General features: G+C 42.5%; 2 protein-coding genes across 2 annotated transcripts; both read right to left on the bottom strand.

Annotated features, from left to right (window-relative positions):
- Window positions 1-3,359: 3,359 nt before the first annotated feature.
- LOC148099953 (collagen alpha-1(XX) chain-like) lies at window positions 3,360-5,094 on the bottom strand. The gene is made up of 3 exons (XM_087849842.1): window positions 4,986-5,094; window positions 3,688-3,833; window positions 3,360-3,542 (listed from the first exon to the last, which is right to left on the bottom strand). The coding sequence occupies exons 1-3, from the start codon at window positions 5,092-5,094 to the stop codon at window positions 3,360-3,362; spliced, it is 438 nt and encodes a 145-aa protein (XP_087705968.1).
- Window positions 5,095-14,225: 9,131 nt separating this feature from the next.
- On the bottom strand, window positions 14,226-16,091 carry LOC148099954 (uncharacterized). The gene has a single exon (XM_087849738.1). It carries the CDS (start codon window positions 16,068-16,070, stop codon window positions 14,556-14,558), a length of 1,515 nt encoding a protein of 504 aa, XP_087705864.1. The 5' UTR covers window positions 16,071-16,091; the 3' UTR covers window positions 14,226-14,555.
- Window positions 16,092-19,049: the final 2,958 nt, after the last annotated feature.

The raw sequence follows: 19,049 nt of genomic DNA on the forward strand, positions 1-19,049 counted from the left end.
ACCCTGCATGTGGTGTCTGTTATTAATGCTGACAGGAGTGTAAAACAGTTTGTCAAACGGGCCAACTCTCAGTGTGTTTTGTACTACCACCTTAACACCATCTGGTGCGGCTGCACATGCTTTAATGTAATGCTTTTCAACATCATCACTGCCGAGGGTTTCAACATCTGTGCCCACACATTCCCTCACCAAATGCGGGCCAGCTAGTTTAAAGGCTGGGTGTCATGAGGTTGGGAGGCAGGGTGCCTTTGAATAGGTGAGCGACGAGGGCAGTTTCTCTTAATATGGTTTGGCTCAAAGCATGCAAGGCATAGGTGTTTCTGCCTACAATGCGCAAGGGTAGAATGTTCAGGGGACTGGCATACTCTACAACATCTGGGTCGGGCCTGACCTGGAGGAAGCTGCTTGTCTGCAACCTGGTTATTCTGCGACAAAGCATGGTCAAAAAGGCTGATTAGTAATTTCAGGCAACTGTCGTTACAAGGGGCCTTTACTGTCTCATTTGATCCCACCTGCACCTGTGTTTCTCCCGGGTGCATTGATGTCGCTAGACCATCAGCTGCAGGGGTCTGGATGTTAGCTTTAACTGGTGTGAGACACTTAGACCTGGGGAGCATACGCTCTTTCATCTCAAGCTGGTACCGATTCACATGCTCCTGAATCTCACTGGCTGTCCACTTATCTGGTGCCTTGAACTTGAAAACAGCAGCAAGGGTGGGATCAGGGCAGTACTTCACAAACATCATAGCTGCCTCCTGGCAGGGATCCTCCATGTGCCGTCCGAGCCTCTTCAGGCTTTCTTCTGCTGCATCAACTGCCTTATTCAGTCTGACCCAATATTCTACAGGAGTTTCTCCTGGCACTGGAACTGTGCTGTAGAAATCGGCCATAGGCATACACGAATATGTCATGTCACTGAAATGTTGCCTCAGTATGTCATATACAACATTTGGATTCTCACAAGGTTTTAACGATGGGGTGCTTCTCAGAGTTATCCTTACAATGTCCTTAGCTTTGCCCATCAACTTGAACATTATTTCTTGGTACTGTTCCTGAAGGGGTGTTGCTCGCTTCTTGACATACATTCTCATCAGCTCCTCCCACTCACAGACTGTATGTTTATCCGACCCATCTCCTCTGAAGACTGGAGGCTCTCTCACATCTGACTGCAGGACTAGCTTCGCCCCAGTCAGGTTAAGGTAAGTGGGCTCGCTGGGTGGCTGGCTTACACTGCTCTGAGCTTGTGCGGCCCCGTCATCCCTTTCCCCACATTCCTTTTTCAACTGTTCCCTAATGGTCTGCCCCACCTGTTGAGCTATGTGTGTTATCAGGTCATTTAATGCTGGGTCTGCTGTGGCTGAAGGGTCTGAGAATGATTTACCTTTACCACTACTGGAAGATGTGCAACCAAGTATGCGAGTGGAACAGAAAGCTGGGGAGCCTGCACTACGAACTGGTGTACTAGGCAACCCCTCAATTACCCTCCCTCTCCCCATGGCAAAGCTGAACCCGTCACTTGAAACTTTTTCATCATCCATTGTTCTAACATATGTACAATGCAAACAGCAGAATTAATTTTACCTTGTAAACAACAGTCCAAAAAAAAAGGTGCAAGTGTTTCCTAGAACGCTTGGGATTTGTGTTCAAAGCTTACATTACATTGTCCATTACAGCAACCTCTGGTGACCAAACTGATGTTGATCGCGTCTCCACGAACCACGATGAGCAAGTCTGAAGTGGTGTGGATCCGGGTCACGGCACCACTGTAGCCCGTCTGGCCTTAAACTCTTATTGCCGTTAGCTCTCTGCGTTGTGTTGTGCGAATGACCAGAGGAGTCAGCTCTCACTTTGCCAGCTGGATGGATTTATTCTCCCAGAACTGTTTAAAATAAAAACAAAACAGTACAGCGACTTCACTTCACTACTGGACTTCTGCATGAACACCTCTCCTCAGCGGGGCCTCTAGGCGACTGAGGTGCAACATCACAATAAATCCAATTAACAAACAATACTGCTAAAATGTATTTATAATCATATATAACAAACGAAAATGCACTGCATCATGAACATATAATGACAATTACCTCATCAACAAAATTATACTTTAGGGAGACTTCATTTACCAGTGGCAATTTTACATATTTTTTTAGTTACATGCATCTAACAGCAAGTTGAAACAGTGAACATGAATCACAAACAAAAGATATAACCAATTCACATGACACAAAAATAAAAGAGGGAGCTCACATACCTGTTTAAAATAAAAACAAAACAGTACAGCGACTTCACTTCACTACTGGACTTCTGCATGAACACCTTCAAGGGAGAGAGAAGGATAGCGGACCACATGTGAAGCCACGTGCATGCTCCTATGCTCTCATCTGAGATTGGCTAACTAGCATGTTACAATAAAGTGCTGTACTCGACAGAAAAACTAATTTACACTAAAACATCAAACAGAACTGTGAGACAAAATGCACAAAGGGAACGAGCAGTGTTTGAATTACTTTTAGTTACTTTAACCGTGTTTATTCACTCTGTAACTGAGAACACTAGCGTACGCTCACCTCTCCTCAGCGGGGCCTCTAGGCGACTGAGGAAAATAGCGCGCAGCTACAGGAAGTGACTTCGCGGGAAGTCAAAGGTCACACAAACAAAATAAAAGCTCCCAAAATATAAATACAGAAAATAAACATATATAAATAAACACATATACATAACCAATACTGACAAAGCAAGATAACACTGCAGAATGGATCTTTGGTGAAATATAAATTATTTTCTAATACACCCGTTACATATGCAAACCACTAGGAAATCAGGAAGGGGGCAAACACCTTTTCACATCACTGTAGACGTGATTACAGAATACCTTTTACATCCTGGATTACAATAGGATATCCATCAACGGCAGATACTGGTCTCCATGACACACAGATACTGGAGTGGTCTGACCTGACCACACTCGCACTGCTTACCCACAAAGTGTCTAGAGAGACAGAAAAAAGCCAGAAAACAAACAAAAAACACAAAGCCTAAGAATGTCATCTGCACACTAGCATGGACAATAAACGCAGACACAGTGCACCCAGTAATTTTTGAACTTCCAACCAAGTATCAAGAGCAGTACTGTCATTGTACCGGTACTGGCTGCTGTCTCATTGTTCAGAGAGCCCATCATTATGCAGAGAAAGGAATCTGTGTCTCTGGACCAAAATGACTGTACGTGTAGTGCTGTAGAAACAATACTGCCCAAAAACCTTGATGTTTCTATATGTGGAAACCTTCAAGTATGCATGTCCTCCTGTAAGGGTAAAGTAATGGGACATTTGCACTTTTTGCATGTAAGCCTGTTGGTCTTAACTGGAAGTTGCACTTGAGCTGTCTTGGCATCTTTCCTTGTTTGACTCACCAGTTTTGCCCTGAGCTGAATCGCTGCCTCCTTCTCTGTTGTGGTACTCAGCGGTGACTAACATGTTGTAACGTGTATCTGGCTGCAATGACTCCAGCATCACCTGCTTCTCTCCACCAGGGACCAGCACCTGCAGACAACAAACAACACTATCATCCCAACACAGTCAGAACTCATTTAAAGTTTTGGGACTTATGGAATTTCTGGAATTCTGACACATGACAGCCGGCTGAAGGCCAGAAGAGGTGAAGATGGAATGACTACGACCCACTCACAGTGTGATCCTGGCTATCAGCTCCAGTTAAAGCCATGTAGGACATGTGATACTGGAGGACATGAGCATTGGGAGGTACCCAGCTGATCACCATGCTGACGGCAGTCTCATCAGAAACCGTGAGGCTGGTTGGGCCTCCACCAGACACTGCAGCAACATCATAGAAGAGATAAAGTACCACAGCTAATGACACTTAACCCTCACTTTGTTCCTTTAAAGGAGGAAATTATTTTGGCAGCAGAGCAAAGTGTTTTTATAGAAAATAAATGTAAAGTATAACAGAGAATTTGATACTTTGATTTGATACTTTAACCTCACTACATTTATTTCATAGCTCAGAGTTCTAGTTATTCAAAGATGAGAATTTAGATGTGAAATTTAACCTTTAAGTGACTAGTACTTTGACAACTGCCATCAATTACACAATGAAGTTCATTTACGTACAGGTTATTGTATTAGTAATGCTATATTGTACATAGAGACAGAATATGACATGAAGGGCTACTGACCACAGAAAAGTAAAAGCTAACTGGGCCTAAAGACTAACGGGAGACAAACAAGCTTTCTGTGATTCTATTTGTGTTTTTGTGGTAATATTGGATATCTTAGGTTGTCTCATTACTGTCATATATGTCCTATCATTAAAACACTGGCTTCTAACAACTAACAGTGTCTCAAAAATAATTTAATAAATAAACAAATAATATGGATGCATGACTCAAATGCATGACTTTTAACTTGTGTATTTTTTAGGCTGAACACTGCTGCTAATGTGACTTAGCACATTAGCATTGACTGTCTGAGAAATTAGTTACCCTAAGGTCAGAAGGAGGAGGCACCTTCACTAGAAGAAAAGAATAATGTGTACGGGAATTTTTTAAAAATGACAAAGCTACATTTTGACATCTTTCATTATTAATAACATTTACAGTACTGTGCAAAAGTCGTGAGCCACACGCTGAAGTATTTCTTTGGACATTATCTGGTTTTTCCACTCCTTTTTACTCCAGTTCTTGTACCTGACCATTTTCTGAGTAATGTTTTTGTTTGTTTGTTTTTTGTTTGTGTAAACACTTTGCACTGACCATTATTGGAGAACTAAAAAGCACCTAAGTCGAGGAATGTGTGTGCACATAACAGAAAACTTGGGAAAGAACCAATTTTAAATCTTTAAGCACTTTGTTACTAGCAGCCTGTCACAAAAACACATTTTGTATAGTGGTTTGTTTTTTTTTTATCTTGTGAATAAAATGTATACAAATGTGTGTGATTAATCACAATGTGTTAGTGTGTAATCACCCTGAGACATGCATGCCTGTCTGCTAGCATCAGATCTAAAGCCATTTCTGATTTGGAGATGCAGCCTGCAGATTCTGTCCAGATTATCCCAGCTCTCGTCACTAAACATCCAGTCTTCACTTATCAAATGTGTAAAATTCAAGGCTGGTCCTTAAAAGCTCCCAACAACGCAAAAACTGCATAGCCACACAAGTCCCAGCGTTTCCCACCGCAGCAGCTGTGAAAAGAAAGTGGAGAAAGGATGAATGAGTCTGTGCTTATTGCTCTCCGCTCTCCCCCAAGCTGGCGTTGTTCTTGGTAGCCATGACAACGGAGATAGTCCCAGCTTTATAAATAAAGGCCCCAACACCCCAAAAAAGAAAAACACATCGGGATTCCCTGCGCAGACCAGGAATCCCCCTAGCAGACCGAAGCTACAGAGAGGACTTGGAGTGAGTGAGTGAGAATCGAACTGGCGCCTGTCTGTGCTTCAACCTACCAGGGACCGGCAAGTGCTCTGCGCCACCTGCCGGGCTGTAGAATTAGTGAAAAATAAAAAGAAAAAAAACCACAGGGAAACATAGGAAATAATGTTTTGTGAGGCAATGACTTGTTGGCACAAGAAGAGTGGTCCTTGGTAGCCATGACAACAAGGAGGTCTGTTTGTTTGTGGCAGGTAAAAGAAAAAAAAGAAACAAAACCAAAAAGTCAGGGGAAGCCCAGGCTGAACAAGGTTCATCCCTTAGAGTTTTCACTCCAAGATCACCTGCCTGGACCTCCCCCTAGCAGGTGAACATACAGAGCCAGGTGAGCCGAGGGCTCGAACCCGGGCCTGTATGTTACTAACCTGCTAGCCCGCCACATGTCGCCACATGACGGGCTGTGAGAACGGGAAAAATTCTTCTATTTAAAGAACACTACGTGCACATCGCGTGACCAGCCTTTTCCATTAGTTGGAGACCACACATTTTTGCACTCAAATACTCACCAAATTTTACACACTCACACCTGGTTTTTTTTGCCTGCACACCACTTATTTCTCAACAACCACTCCTTTTTCATCTCTGTTATCTTGCCTTTATTACATATTTATTACATCCTCTTAGCTAGCATCAATGACTGGACAAAAGAGCAGTGTTGCCAACTTATCGACTTTGTCGCTATATTTAGTGAGTTTTCAGACCCCCTAGCGACTTTTTTTCTAAAAAAAAGTCGCTAAAAAAGACGTGAAAGCTCATATCGCTTTTACTCTCAACAAGCAGCAGATGCTGTAACGCAGTCAGTTCTTCTTTTACTCTTTTACTCTTATGCTGTTTTGTGGATCACAAGGTTTAAAACTACTTATAAACACACACACACAAAGTAACTCCACCAGAGTGCCTATTTCGGGTCACTTTTGCCGGTCCAAGCCCGGGTAAAGGAGCAAGGTTGGAATTGTGACATTAAAAAAACAATAATTGCTAAAATAAATTTAATTTGTAGTTCTAAATAAATTCTAAATGCATTTAGGATGTTTTTTACTCACTTTATGTCTCTTCCACGATGTTATTTCTCTCTCCAACAACATAGATTACAATTACATTAGCATGACCAATTATGCAAATTAGGTGATGACGTCATTTAGCGACTTCTAGCGACTTTTAGGACAGCCAATAGCGATTTTCCTTACTGAGGAGTTGGCAACACTGCAAAAGAGCAACACAGTGCTTTTCTCATCATTTCTTTAGTCACGCTCAAGTCATTCGCCTCTACGGATTAGCTAAACCAACTTTACAAAACAAGTTTCCCCGAAGAGCCCACTTCTCATCTTAGCTGCCTAGATTTCAGGACCTAGCTAAGGACAGTGGCCACAAACACATTTAACTTACCGAAAAATAGCTGCGGGGCCTCAGTCTGTCTGTGGGGCATAGCTGGACTGGCCATCGGGCATACTGGGTATTTGCCGGGTGGGCCGATGGTAATTTTTCGTTTTAAATGGGCCGATGTTTTGTTGTTGTTGTCTTTTTTTCTTAACCGTGTAAACAGTGAAAGGTGGCGGATTGGACAGATGCTGGCAGACGTGTAAAAATAACTCAATTGTTTGGTAGTGGCTGTGGTGGAGCTTTCACAGCTTCAGTAAAATTAGCAAGTGGTGGAAGCCAGCAGGTGGATGGGGGAAAGGGGAGGCGGAGGTGGAGAGACCCAAGGCGGCCGCGGGTCCGACTGTCAGGTGAAATGAGCTTCAGGTAAGAAGTTATGACCTGCAGTCTATCTGGGTCAAACCAAGTTTAGGTGTAGTTTATTTTCGTTGTGCTAACTTTTTACAGTCAGTTACAATAACTCGTACTGTGTACTAGCTAGCATGATGGAGTTTCTATACAGTTGGGTGGGTGCTATATGTTACTGGTGAACTTTATTTTATTCATATGGTTAGTTAGTAGAGTTGCCTACCATCCTGTAAAAAACGGAGTCCTCTGGTATTCAGAGTTAATATTACATGTTTCGTATTGAGCTGAAAATACACGGATTTGTCCCATACTTCAGCTACAATTAAAAAAAAGACAAAAAGCTGGAGTTATTCTGTGTCTTTACGCTGTCAGCTGCCTCTTCTTCTCTCATTCTCCCCCCTCCCTCTCCTGCTGCTACTTCAATCATGAAACTGATCAATGATCAGCTGATCAGCGTTTCTGCCGCAAGTCCCGTCTTTCTTGCTTGTTTATCTCCCGCTTTGCCCCAGAAAGAGGAAACTAGCAGAGGTCGTGTTAAACAGCAGAAGCGCCTTTAAACTTGATAAGCTGTTGTTAGAATTGATTTAATATTACTTTCTAGTATCAGCTGATGTTTGTTGGAGCCATAAAAGCTGCTGGTTATCTGGTGAGAGGGAAACATAAAAAGGCCAGGTAGAGCATTAACAGGGAAAGGGGGGCACAAAGAAATACTTTTCTTTCTTATTCTCATTTAAAATTTCTAGCTTTTAATAAATAATTATCCAAATCTTACAACCAAAGTTTTCATCTGATGTCAAATGTATAGAAATCCATTATTGTACATAGTAAGTTTTTTTCAGGGTCCCAACATAATTTCTTCAGAAGAAAGTACTGTACATGATGCCAGTATTTTCCCACATTTTCTAGATACTGTACTAGTACTTTGTGTAAAATGCCATCAAAAAGTCAGTTAAGTTTTATTCTTTCTCACCTGTCTTTCTGTCTCCTTTCACTTTTAAAAGGTTGCCATCCATTCATTCACTTGCGCTTATCCTTTCCAGGGTCGCGGGGGGCGCTGGAGCCTATCCCAGCTATGATAGGGCGAGAGGCAGGGTACACCCTGGACAGGTCGCCAGTCTGTCGCAGGGCCAACACACAGGAACAAACAACCATTCGCACTCACACCTAGTGACAATTTGGATTATCCAGTTAACCTATCCCCACAAGCTGCATGTCTTTGGACGGTGGGAGGAAGCCGGAGTACCCGGAGGGAACCCACGCAAACACGGGGAGAACATGCAAACTCCACACAGAAAGACCCCGGCCTGATGTTGGAATTGAAGTCAGGAGCTTCTTGCTGTGCGGCAACAGTGCTAAGCACCGTGCTGCCACGGTGGCAAAGGTTGCCATGTTAGAAAAAATATTTTGCCCTGCCATGCTGTTTAGTGATGTGGTAAATAAATAGTTTATGAAAATATCACTAAATCTGTCATTTATTATTTTTAATATTCAGTAATGGTCATGTCTCACCTCTAGTCTTCTCTGTCTTAATTTCAGGTTTCCACCATATGTTGTAGATCGTTCAGGAAGTTAACTCAAGCAGTCTTTGGGTTTCGGCTAAGTACTGTTTAGAATACCAGAATAGGGAGGATGGTGTAGGTTTAAGTTTATTAGATTGATACATATGTACCAACAAGACAGTGTACATCACTGTCACAACGACGTTTGTTTTCATTCAAAGGCTTTATGGAACTTTGACAGGAGGGCCACGCCCGATTTCCTCTGTCATCCACGTCATACTTAGATCCTCCTCAATCTGTGTACATACGCCGCCTCTAAACCCCCGATAGTGCCAGTGTCAGTTAGTGAGTCAGTAAAATACTGACTCACTAACAGGGTTAGTCTGTTCTGGGATGAGTGTGGTAGTTAACCCTCATTTAACACATCCCTCTCTGCTCCTCTAGCTCGCTCTATCTCACTGAGAATCAGAAAGCCTTGACATTTACTGCTATTAACTTTACACTCTTGTTGTAAAGACGCAAAGAAAACACAGTGAAAAGGTTAGAAGGACGTAAGGAAAAAGAATGAATGAATGGTTTAATAGAAGGAAAGAAGTTAAAGGGACTACATATTCACAGGTCTTATTTCTGATACTACCCCATGAAAATATTTGCTCTGTGTGCCGTGCTGCAGCTACTACATTTGGCTTCGGATTCACTTTTTGGCGCCTACGCCTCTCGAGATGTGTTAATGCAGAAAGGTATTGAAAAAGTCTGGTCAACCAACCAGCAGTCTGTCTGCTGTGTCGTATGAAATGCGTGGAAGGAGAGGTACCAACTGTCTGTTACATATAGATGAAAAATAAAGCTCTGACGTGACCTCGGGTCAGCCAGCCTGACGGTCAGAGAAACAGAAACGTGTTGGATTGTGGATCTCTGAGCTGCACATCAAAGATGCACCTATGCACAGATCAAGTCTCAAATCTACCTCATATACATCTGTGTGTGTTTTTCTGTTGATGCCTTTCAAACAAAACTAGCCATGATATTTTCCACCTCAGACAATTAATATCAGTTAACCACGCCCCCTTTCAGATTTGTTCACCAAAAGAAAAGAAAAAAAGAAACGTCATTAACGCTGTTTATTATTTGTCAGACCGGTTTCATTTTCATACTTTGTAAATATCTATGTTGTATGGAGCTTGAACTAAAATGTAAATATGTTTACTGTATTTGTAATAATTATAATCCATTCGCTGTACAGCATAGATGTGTCAAGCAGATATCCTAATTCTGTGTATGGTAATCTTGCACCATTGAACTGTTAGTGAATGAGGCAACAATAAAAGTGGGAAACGTGCATTAGCAGATCAAGTGCTGCCTGCTTATTTCCTGCTTTATTTGAGCTTCTGCTGTAGTTTATTATGTGCTTTTAGCCCCAAGAAACCACCCTTTTACTGTGGCGCACAACAAGATCTTCTGATGTTTGGTGTCATCTTCCTGTGATCTCCTGTGAACAGGTGGATTAATTCATTCCAAGTTTATGTATGTTGCACCAAATCACAGCAGGGGCTGAACATTGTAAAGACTTTAGAATAATTATGGAGGCACAACATTTAAAGCTCCCATCCTTCCATCCCACAGACCTAAAAGTTAGTTATATGATAAACAGCCCCGTGTTTGTTTACTTGATTTGTAAAATGCAAAGTGGTGACTTTTTCTCTTCAAGTACGTCCTCATATGGAGACAGTTTTTGTAATGGCCCAAAACAAGTCATTGTTTACAAAAATGTACATTTTATTGGGCAAAATGAGGTAAACAGTGAAGAAAAGTATAAGAAAACAGAGCATAGGATCTCCGGAGACTGTGGCAACTAGAATTATTGTATACACGTGTGTGTATTAAGGACTGACACAGACAAAGAATGAATCAGACAATGAAGCAATGTCCTTTTTAAATGTTTATTTATAAACAGGATAAAACCATTCAAGTATTGAGTCATGAATAAAACATCAACCTCTGATCTGTTAATTGGGAAACAGAGGATGTCAGTGTATTTTTCAGTGCTAGTCCAAATTGAGTGAGATGACTTTACATTTGAATAGACTGGATTACAAGTTATATTTGGTTTTAATTGAATGAGTTCAATTTGATTTAAATCAAGCCAATTCACAACATATAAACTTGAAATATATGGTAAGATAAAGGTTGTGCAATAATACAGAGAAAGCCCCAACAATCAAATGACCCCCTATGAGCAAGAACTTGGCAACAGTGGGAAGGAAAAACTCCATTTTCGGCAGAACCAGAATCAGGGAGGGGCCATCTGCCTCCACCGGTTGGGGTAAGAAAATGAAACTAAACTACAGGAAGACAAAGAGGAAAGATGTTCATGATATATATGAAACTTTCCGCTAGCCTTGACTAAAATATTGTTTTTGACAGGAAAGTATTGTTTCATTCATGTTTATTCCACGAGGTGGACAGCAGGAATAAAACAAACCAGATACTGAGAAATAAAGTATACAATCAAACTTTCTTGATATGCTAAAATTCCCACTGAGACTGGATAAGATTATTCTAAAACTGGTCAACATACAATTCTCTTCATGCACAGAAATCCCACCCAGTCCCACAACCCAGGACGAATATTCCTTGTGTGTTCTTGAGCTGGACAGAAATTCCTCTTGCTGAGCGGGGTCCACGCCAGCCTCGTGTCAGGCAGACGAGGAGCCTCCTGTCCCAGTCTCGTCCGTCCACTGGGCCCATCACATCCCAGCCCAGTTCGCATTCTGCATTGGAGTCCGTCACTCGATACCACCGCGGCTCCCCTCACGTCATCACCTGTAAGTAAAAACAAATAGGAGCCAGAACCATCATCCCGGAAGCTGCCCTGGCTTATAGCCATGGCGACCCTCTCCCAACACGGCTGCACCCAGTGAACAACAGTGAGACGCTGCTGACAAATGCAGGCAGTGGTATACATCTGCCCTGATGTCAATCACACACGTTGTCTCCTACTGTCGCCGTTCCTGCTGTCGGGACTGGGTCACCACATCACGCTGACCGGTCTCCAGACGAGGCGTCGCACCCCCCACGATCACGCAGCGGCTCCCTCTTTTCCACCTGGCCTTCATGCGTTCCTCTTCCAATCTAGGGCCTCTCTCCTTCCAGTGCTCAGCTTGCTTCCTTTTAATACGACCTATAAAACAGCTGAAAGGACACCTCTGGACACACCTATGCCTCAACATGTGATCACTTTCAGCTAATTTTTCCAATGCCCAGCTAATCCACAGTGGATTAAAACAACGTAGAATGACACACTAAAAACATGCGATACAAACAGAATAAAATCATGCAAATAAAAACTACACTCACAAATAGATACTAAAATCAGAAGAAAACCAAGATAAACGATGAATACAAAATTTCTACTGTGTGCAACTCTTTCAGTCTTTGAATATTTTTCATTTCTTACAATCAGAATTCTCCAATAGATTTGTAGAAGAAAATTATTTTCTTTCATGCATCACCAACTGAACCTTTTATATTAATGTCTCAAGCTCCAGCCTAACCTCATTGAATTTTGCTTAGCAAAGTACTTTTCAACTCTAATAATTAGTAAGATTATATTTCTTATCATCTGTTGGTCGTCTGACCTGATAAACTTCAATGAACATTATAACACAGGAGTGATTGTCTCTAAAAATGGGCTCCTGCACGCTTGCAGACATTTTTCCATCACAACTTATGGATGATGAAGGATTTGATTAAAGCTGTGAAACATTACTGATAACCTTCATGTGATGTTACATTAAAGCCAATTTTCTATTAAAATCAGGGACTTTTCTAACTGACCTCTGACCTTTGAGCAGTAGTGTGTACTGTATGCTTGTATGTAACTGTATCTGACCTGGATTTTATCACCAGTTTCAAATAAGAATCTTCTTTAAAGTCTGTCTTTCAATACAAATGAAGTTAAACTTTATCAAGGCTGATGGTAAACTGTCCCTAACAAGTCCACTTTATTGCGTGCTCATTGACTTTCTCCTATCAGAGCTGTTTAACAAGCCCACTTTATACATGCTTATTAATCTATCACGCTTATCAGTGGCTCATGGTTGCTTAAAGCCTATGTCTGAACTTGACCACAGAGGCAGAGCATCATTCAATCTTGGCAGCAGCTCCAGGATGACAAACTCCACTTTCTCTGCATCAAGACAGCTCATAGCTTTTTAACAGTCTCTCCTGATAGTCTCATATCATCTGCTCTAATCAATAACCATACACTATCATTACAATGTAGACTACAGCTCAAAAGTCTGCGGTCAATTAGAAATGTCTTGTTTTCAGAATAGACTCAAATTTGGTTTCAGATTGAATCACAGCAATTTATCAAAATAATCATATAAATGCTTAATATTAACACTAGAATTACTGACCCCTTTTTTTCCTGGTGCAAGTCCCTACTACTAGATTTACTGACCCTGCGCAAATTTGCGTAAATTCCCCTGAACCTAACACCTCCTAGCACCCCGCTGAGAGGCCTTCAGCTCCATTGTTCTCCTGCTTTTGTTGTGCAAATATACCCTTCCCCAACCCCCAACCAGGAGAGATTCAGGAGACAAGAGAGAACCAGGAGAAGGTCTGTCCTTCCAATCGTTGTCAGACTCACAACAAAGTACCTGCAGCCTACAATACACCATATTAGTATTAGCTTTTATGTGCACTATTATGCAATATTAGTTCTTGTCAATCCTTGTCACTACATTGCATGCCTGTCCATAAACATATATACACAGAGTTGTACATATATTTATATATCCACACCTTACATAATATACATAAAGTGTAGTTATATATATATATATACACATATATACATATATATGTATATATATATATACATATATATGTATATATATATATATATATACATATATATGTCATGAGTTTCTTCTCTGAAGTTGCTCTATTTCTCTTCAGGTTTCTCTCAGACCAAGATTGAATGTGATGACAAGGGTGATGGATGGTGTGACATGTGCTGCTGGCCCACAGAACCAGGTGAGTATGCTGTCCATGTGCTCTGCAACAATGAGGACATCCAACACTCTCAGTTAAGATCAGTTTTCACGATTGTTGCCTCAAGATCATGGTGGTGGGCTTGTGATGGACACACTTTTTGATAGGTTTGTAGCATGAACCTATTCGCTGGAACGTTAAGGACAATTTGCTACACAGCAAAAAGCAAGACACAAGGCACCAAAGTTCTTTGTGTTACTCATGCATGAGGGAGACCTGCCTGGAGCCAAGTGTCGTTCCACCACTTGACCTCCGTCAGTCTCTCAGCCAGGTTCCCCATAGCACTCCTTTTATTGTGGTTACATGAATATGCATAGGGTCATTAACATATAACATCTTACATAGGTAAACATGTGAACAAAGAATACTGTGTGTGTGTGTGTGTGTGTGGGGGGTGGGGGGGTGGGGGGGTCAGAGTGTGACCCCATAAATGACTTCCCTAAACCTACTGGTCTGGAAAGTCCAGCAGTTCATCTAAACAAAAGGCACTCAGACGAAAACAGATATAGCTACGTTTATCCTACCGTAAAACAATAAAACAAGGTACGACCTCTTCCCATGCTCCCAGGATGTAGGTGTGGATTCCAGAACAATCTGGAATGCACACCAAGCCTTTGCAGCCTGCTAAAGATCACACATCCTATCACTACACAATTGATTATACATCTCTAAGCATATATGGTTAAATATTTCCTAATACAAATGACAATAATAAAATCTAAACCCATCATCACCACCCTGTATTGTCATTTTTTAAGGCTATACGGCGTATATATATCTTCAGCTCTACACCACTTGTCAACATTTTCAGTGCAGGCTTCATTTCATACAAACATATTAGCCTTAACATCCACGTCACTCTGCTGCAACAGTATGTAATTGGTAAAGGTGTTAGCAATCATTTTATTCACCATTGATCTTACACATGGCAAAATGCAACCTGTAAACAAGCAAAGCAACGCCAATAATGTAAGAATGGGAGTCAAAAACTTTAAGAACATATTCCACCATGGTCCAGATGTCAACCAGGCTATCCAACCTCGTGACGCGTCTCCTCCTGATGTGTGGTCCGCCACATATTTCTGCAGAGCAGTTAAGTTCTGCAGTGCCTCATAGATGTCTCCTCCAGTCGTATATCCATCTGGGATAAACGTACAACACGTCTCTCCAATCAGCTTACACACTCCTCCTTGTGATGCTGTTATCAAGTCCAGGGTCAGCCTGTTCTGCAGTACCATCGTTCTGATGGCCTTTTGCTCCTCCGCTAAGACTGTTCCCAGTGTCTTAGTGAGATTAATGTGTCGCAGTAAGGCATACCGGTTGATCTCCACATGATCCCGCACCTCTGCAACTCCTATGTTTGGGATCAGACTTTGGAAGAATTTAGCTCCTCCACTCCAAATGCGGAATTCTCGCGGCACTCCAGTGTCTACTGTCACTCCAAAAAAGTTCGGTGAGGCTATATCCACCTCACGCTTCCGTCGGTTGCTAGGGTGATGTTCAACTCTGTCCATGAAGAAGACATGATCCGATAACTTCACTAAAGCACACAATCCTCCCCATCCCTCAGGGAGTGATAGATAGGCTTTATGTCCACACAGGAAATACCAATCAGCCAAAACTCTTGTTCCTTTACTGCTCGGCACCGTCCTTGCACAGCCTGTCCACTTCTGACTTTTTGCTTTTACTGGTATTCTGTAAGCCAGGTTGAACTTGCATTCAGTCCTCCTTAATGTCAAGTTCTCAGCACACTTTGCACTGGTCAAGCATTTCATACACCTGCTCTCATTCTCTGGAGGGCAGTAGGTGTATATGTATCCACATAAGCGAAGCGGCAGCTCCCCCACTGACAGTGATCCATTGTTCATCACACACAACGGCAATTGAGCTGTGTTCAGCTTGTTCAGCAATATTATGTCTGGCAGTGGGTCTGACACTTGAGGCCAGGCCAATAAGTCAGTTTGCCCAGAACAATTCACGTTTAGAAGTGGCGACTTACTCCAGGTGATGTTCAGAGGTGTACTATAATTGGCCTTGGACCAGAGGACTCTGTTGCCAGGATGAGTTGCTAAGCCCAACAGACACCAACTCCTGTCCTCTGGTATGCTGTACGGCCACAGTCCAGATGTATATGCCGATAACGGCATATGAGCACACACATAGCAGTCTGTCCTATTGTTCAAGTGAGCAGTTGTATTCATAAACTGCCACCAAAAGTTTGTAGAATAGCCATGAGGGTATTGGGTGTGGTTTCCTTGGACATACAGGGTCTCCACAGCTGACCATGAAGACATCAAAGCCATTACACTCAGCAGGGTAGACAACACTTTACCAGCCATTCTGATGAGTACCTGTGGCTCAGTTGGTTTCTTCACCGGATTGAGACGAAGGGCCCTGGAGGCTTTCCCCCCCCTTTGTACCCGGTCTTCCTGCCACTTACTCCGAGCTGGCCTGGATGTGTGTCACCTTTTTGCAGTGGCTTTGGTGTATCCAGGTGGGTCATTCTGCGATTTTCACAGCTGTTGGTGTTGTCAGCAGAGCCTGGTATGGTCCGTCCCACCGTGGCTTCGACCAGCACTTCCTCTTTATGACCTTTATCAGCACCCAGTCCCCTGGCTTCAGACGTTCTTCCTGTACAGAAACAGAATCATCTGGCAGATTATTTGCACTCATGACTTCTTTGCTTTTAAGCATTTTAAGCATCCAGTCTGCTAGTGTGTTTTCTTCTGCTGCTTTATCATTATCATTACAGAACACTGGAACTCTAAATGGCCTGCCATATATTATTTCAAAAGGCGTAAGGCCATTATCAGTTGGCGTGATCCTCATATACATTTTCACTAGCTCAATGCAGTCTACCCATGTTCTGCCTGTTTCCTCCATTGTTTTCCTGAGTCTCAGCTTTACTGTGCCATTAGTCCTTTCAACCAGCCCTGCACTTTGTGGGTGGTATGAGCAGTGGTTTTTCAGCGTTATCCCCAGATGTTGTGACATTTTCTCAATTACTTCATTCACAAAATGAGGACCATTGTCACTGTAAATAGTTTGGGGGATCCCATGCTCTGGGATCACATTTTTGCATATCGCTTTAGCCACTGAAATAGCATCTGCTTTCTTAGTGGGGACAATTTGAGAACGGGCACACAATTACCAGGCAGTACCTGTAGGTGTTACAGTTAGACAACTCAATGAAATCCATATGGATTACTTCAAATGGGTAGCTGGGTCTGGGAAACCTTCCTCTTTTAGGTCTGAGGTTCCCCTGAGCATTATGTTTACAACATATCAAACATGCTTTACAAAAATGTTTTGAATAAGCATTGAATCCCAGTGTGAAAAACTGCCGTTCGACAGCTGCTAACATCCCGGCTGTTGAGACGTGGCAAAGCCCATGGCTCAAAATTGCAGCAGTCCTATATAAGTTTTTAGGCAATATAGGTTTATCACAAAGATAGTAGACATCACCTCGCAGGCTTGCTCCTTTAGTGAGCCACAGCTGCTTCTCAGCTGGAGGTGAGTGTGACTGCATGTCTGCTAGCACATCATGTGTGATGGGCATAGTTTGCTCCTGAGACACCAGAATATGAACCCCATGTGTTCCAAGGGCCGCTTCCTTTGCAATTTTATCTGCAAAGGCGTTGCCTAGTACAATGGGGTCAGTGCCACGTGTGTGTGCTGCACATTTACAAACCGCAACTTTACTAGGCAGTAAGACTGCTTTCAACAGGGCCTGCAAAAGTGTCGCATGCTCCACAGGTTTCCCTGTTGATGTTGTCATGCCTCGTCTTGACCACTGAGTGGCAAAGAAATGAAGTGTAGCATATGCATACTGACTGTCTGTATATATAGTCACTACCTGCCCCTCAGCTGCTTTGCAGGCTTCCGTCAGAGCCACTATCTCAGCTGCTTGGGCAGACATGGAATGTGATAACTGCCCAGCACAGATGACCTGCACATCATCCACAACAGCAAAGCCCGTTTTAGTCTTTCCCTCTGCTGTTTTAAAACTGGAACCATCAACAAACCAAACCTTGCCCTCAGTGAGTGGTATGTCCGTTAAATCACTTCTAGGTTTACACTGTGTTTCTACATGCTCACTACACACATGTGGTGTACCCTCCTCTTCTGTGGGCAACAGTGTAGAGGGATTCAAAGTTGTACACCGCTTAATAGTTATGTGTGGCTGGGAGAGCAACAGTGACATTAAAGATAAGTGTCTTGCAGGTGACAAGAATGTCATTTTAGTCTGCAGCAATAAAACATCCACCTCATGTGGAACTAGCAGGGTCAAAGGGTGAAACAAAACAATTTCACCAGAACACTTTACGGCTTCAGCGGCTGCACACACAGATCGCACACAGTGAGGTAAGGCACAAGCCACTGGATCCAGCCTCTTAGAATAATAAGCTACTGGCTTCATTCCACCTCCACATTCTTGTGCTAACATGGATGTCATAAAATGCCCTTTACAGTCAACAGTTTGAACAAAAGGCTTGTTATAATCTGGAAGTCCTAGAACCGATGCTCCTGTCAGCATCTGTTTCAGCATGCACAGAGCTTGCTCCCCCTCAGGGGTCCAACTTAAACTTTCTGACATAGCTAAAGGTTTACTGTACATCATATCTAATAATGGCTGCGCAATTTCAGAGTAATGGGGCATCCACGATCGACAGAAATTTAGCAACCCTAGGAATTGCATCATGTGTTTCTTTGTCACTGGCCTAGGTGCTGCCAAGATAGCTGTTTTCCTCTCTGGGTGTATGCTTTTCCCTGCTGCACTAAGCAGATGTCCTAAAAATTTCACTTCTGTCTTCACCCACTGTAGCTTTGAAAGTGAGGCCTTGTTACCTGTCTCGGCTAAGTGAGTCAGCAATGCCAATGATATGTCTTTACAGTTCTTCTCTGAATTGGATGCAATTAAAATGTCATCGACATATACCAACATCTGTGAATGTGATGGAATCACAAAATCAGACAGACAATTTGTAATATTCTGTGTGAAAATTGTAGGACTGTCACAAAAACCTTGCGGCAATCTGGTGTATGTGTATTTTTTGCCTTGATACGTGAAACCAAACCAGCCTTGTGAATTCTCATGTACTGGTATGGAAAAGAAAGCATTACTTAAATCTACCACAGTGAAGTGTGTCTTGTCTGGCTTAAGCTGATTTAACAAGGTGTGGGGGTCGGGGACGCATGGAGCTATACTCTCCACTGCCTGATTTACAGCTCTTAAATCTTGAATCATGTGCCACGACTGTGAATCAGCCTTTCTAACTGGGAAGATGGGTGTGTTACACACTGCTTGTGGAGCTTCA

Source organism: Neolamprologus brichardi, chromosome 13 (genome assembly GCF_056152115.1).
Source record: "Neolamprologus brichardi isolate AB-2024 chromosome 13, ASM5615211v1, whole genome shotgun sequence".
Taxonomy (NCBI): domain Eukaryota; kingdom Metazoa; phylum Chordata; class Actinopteri; order Cichliformes; family Cichlidae; genus Neolamprologus; species Neolamprologus brichardi.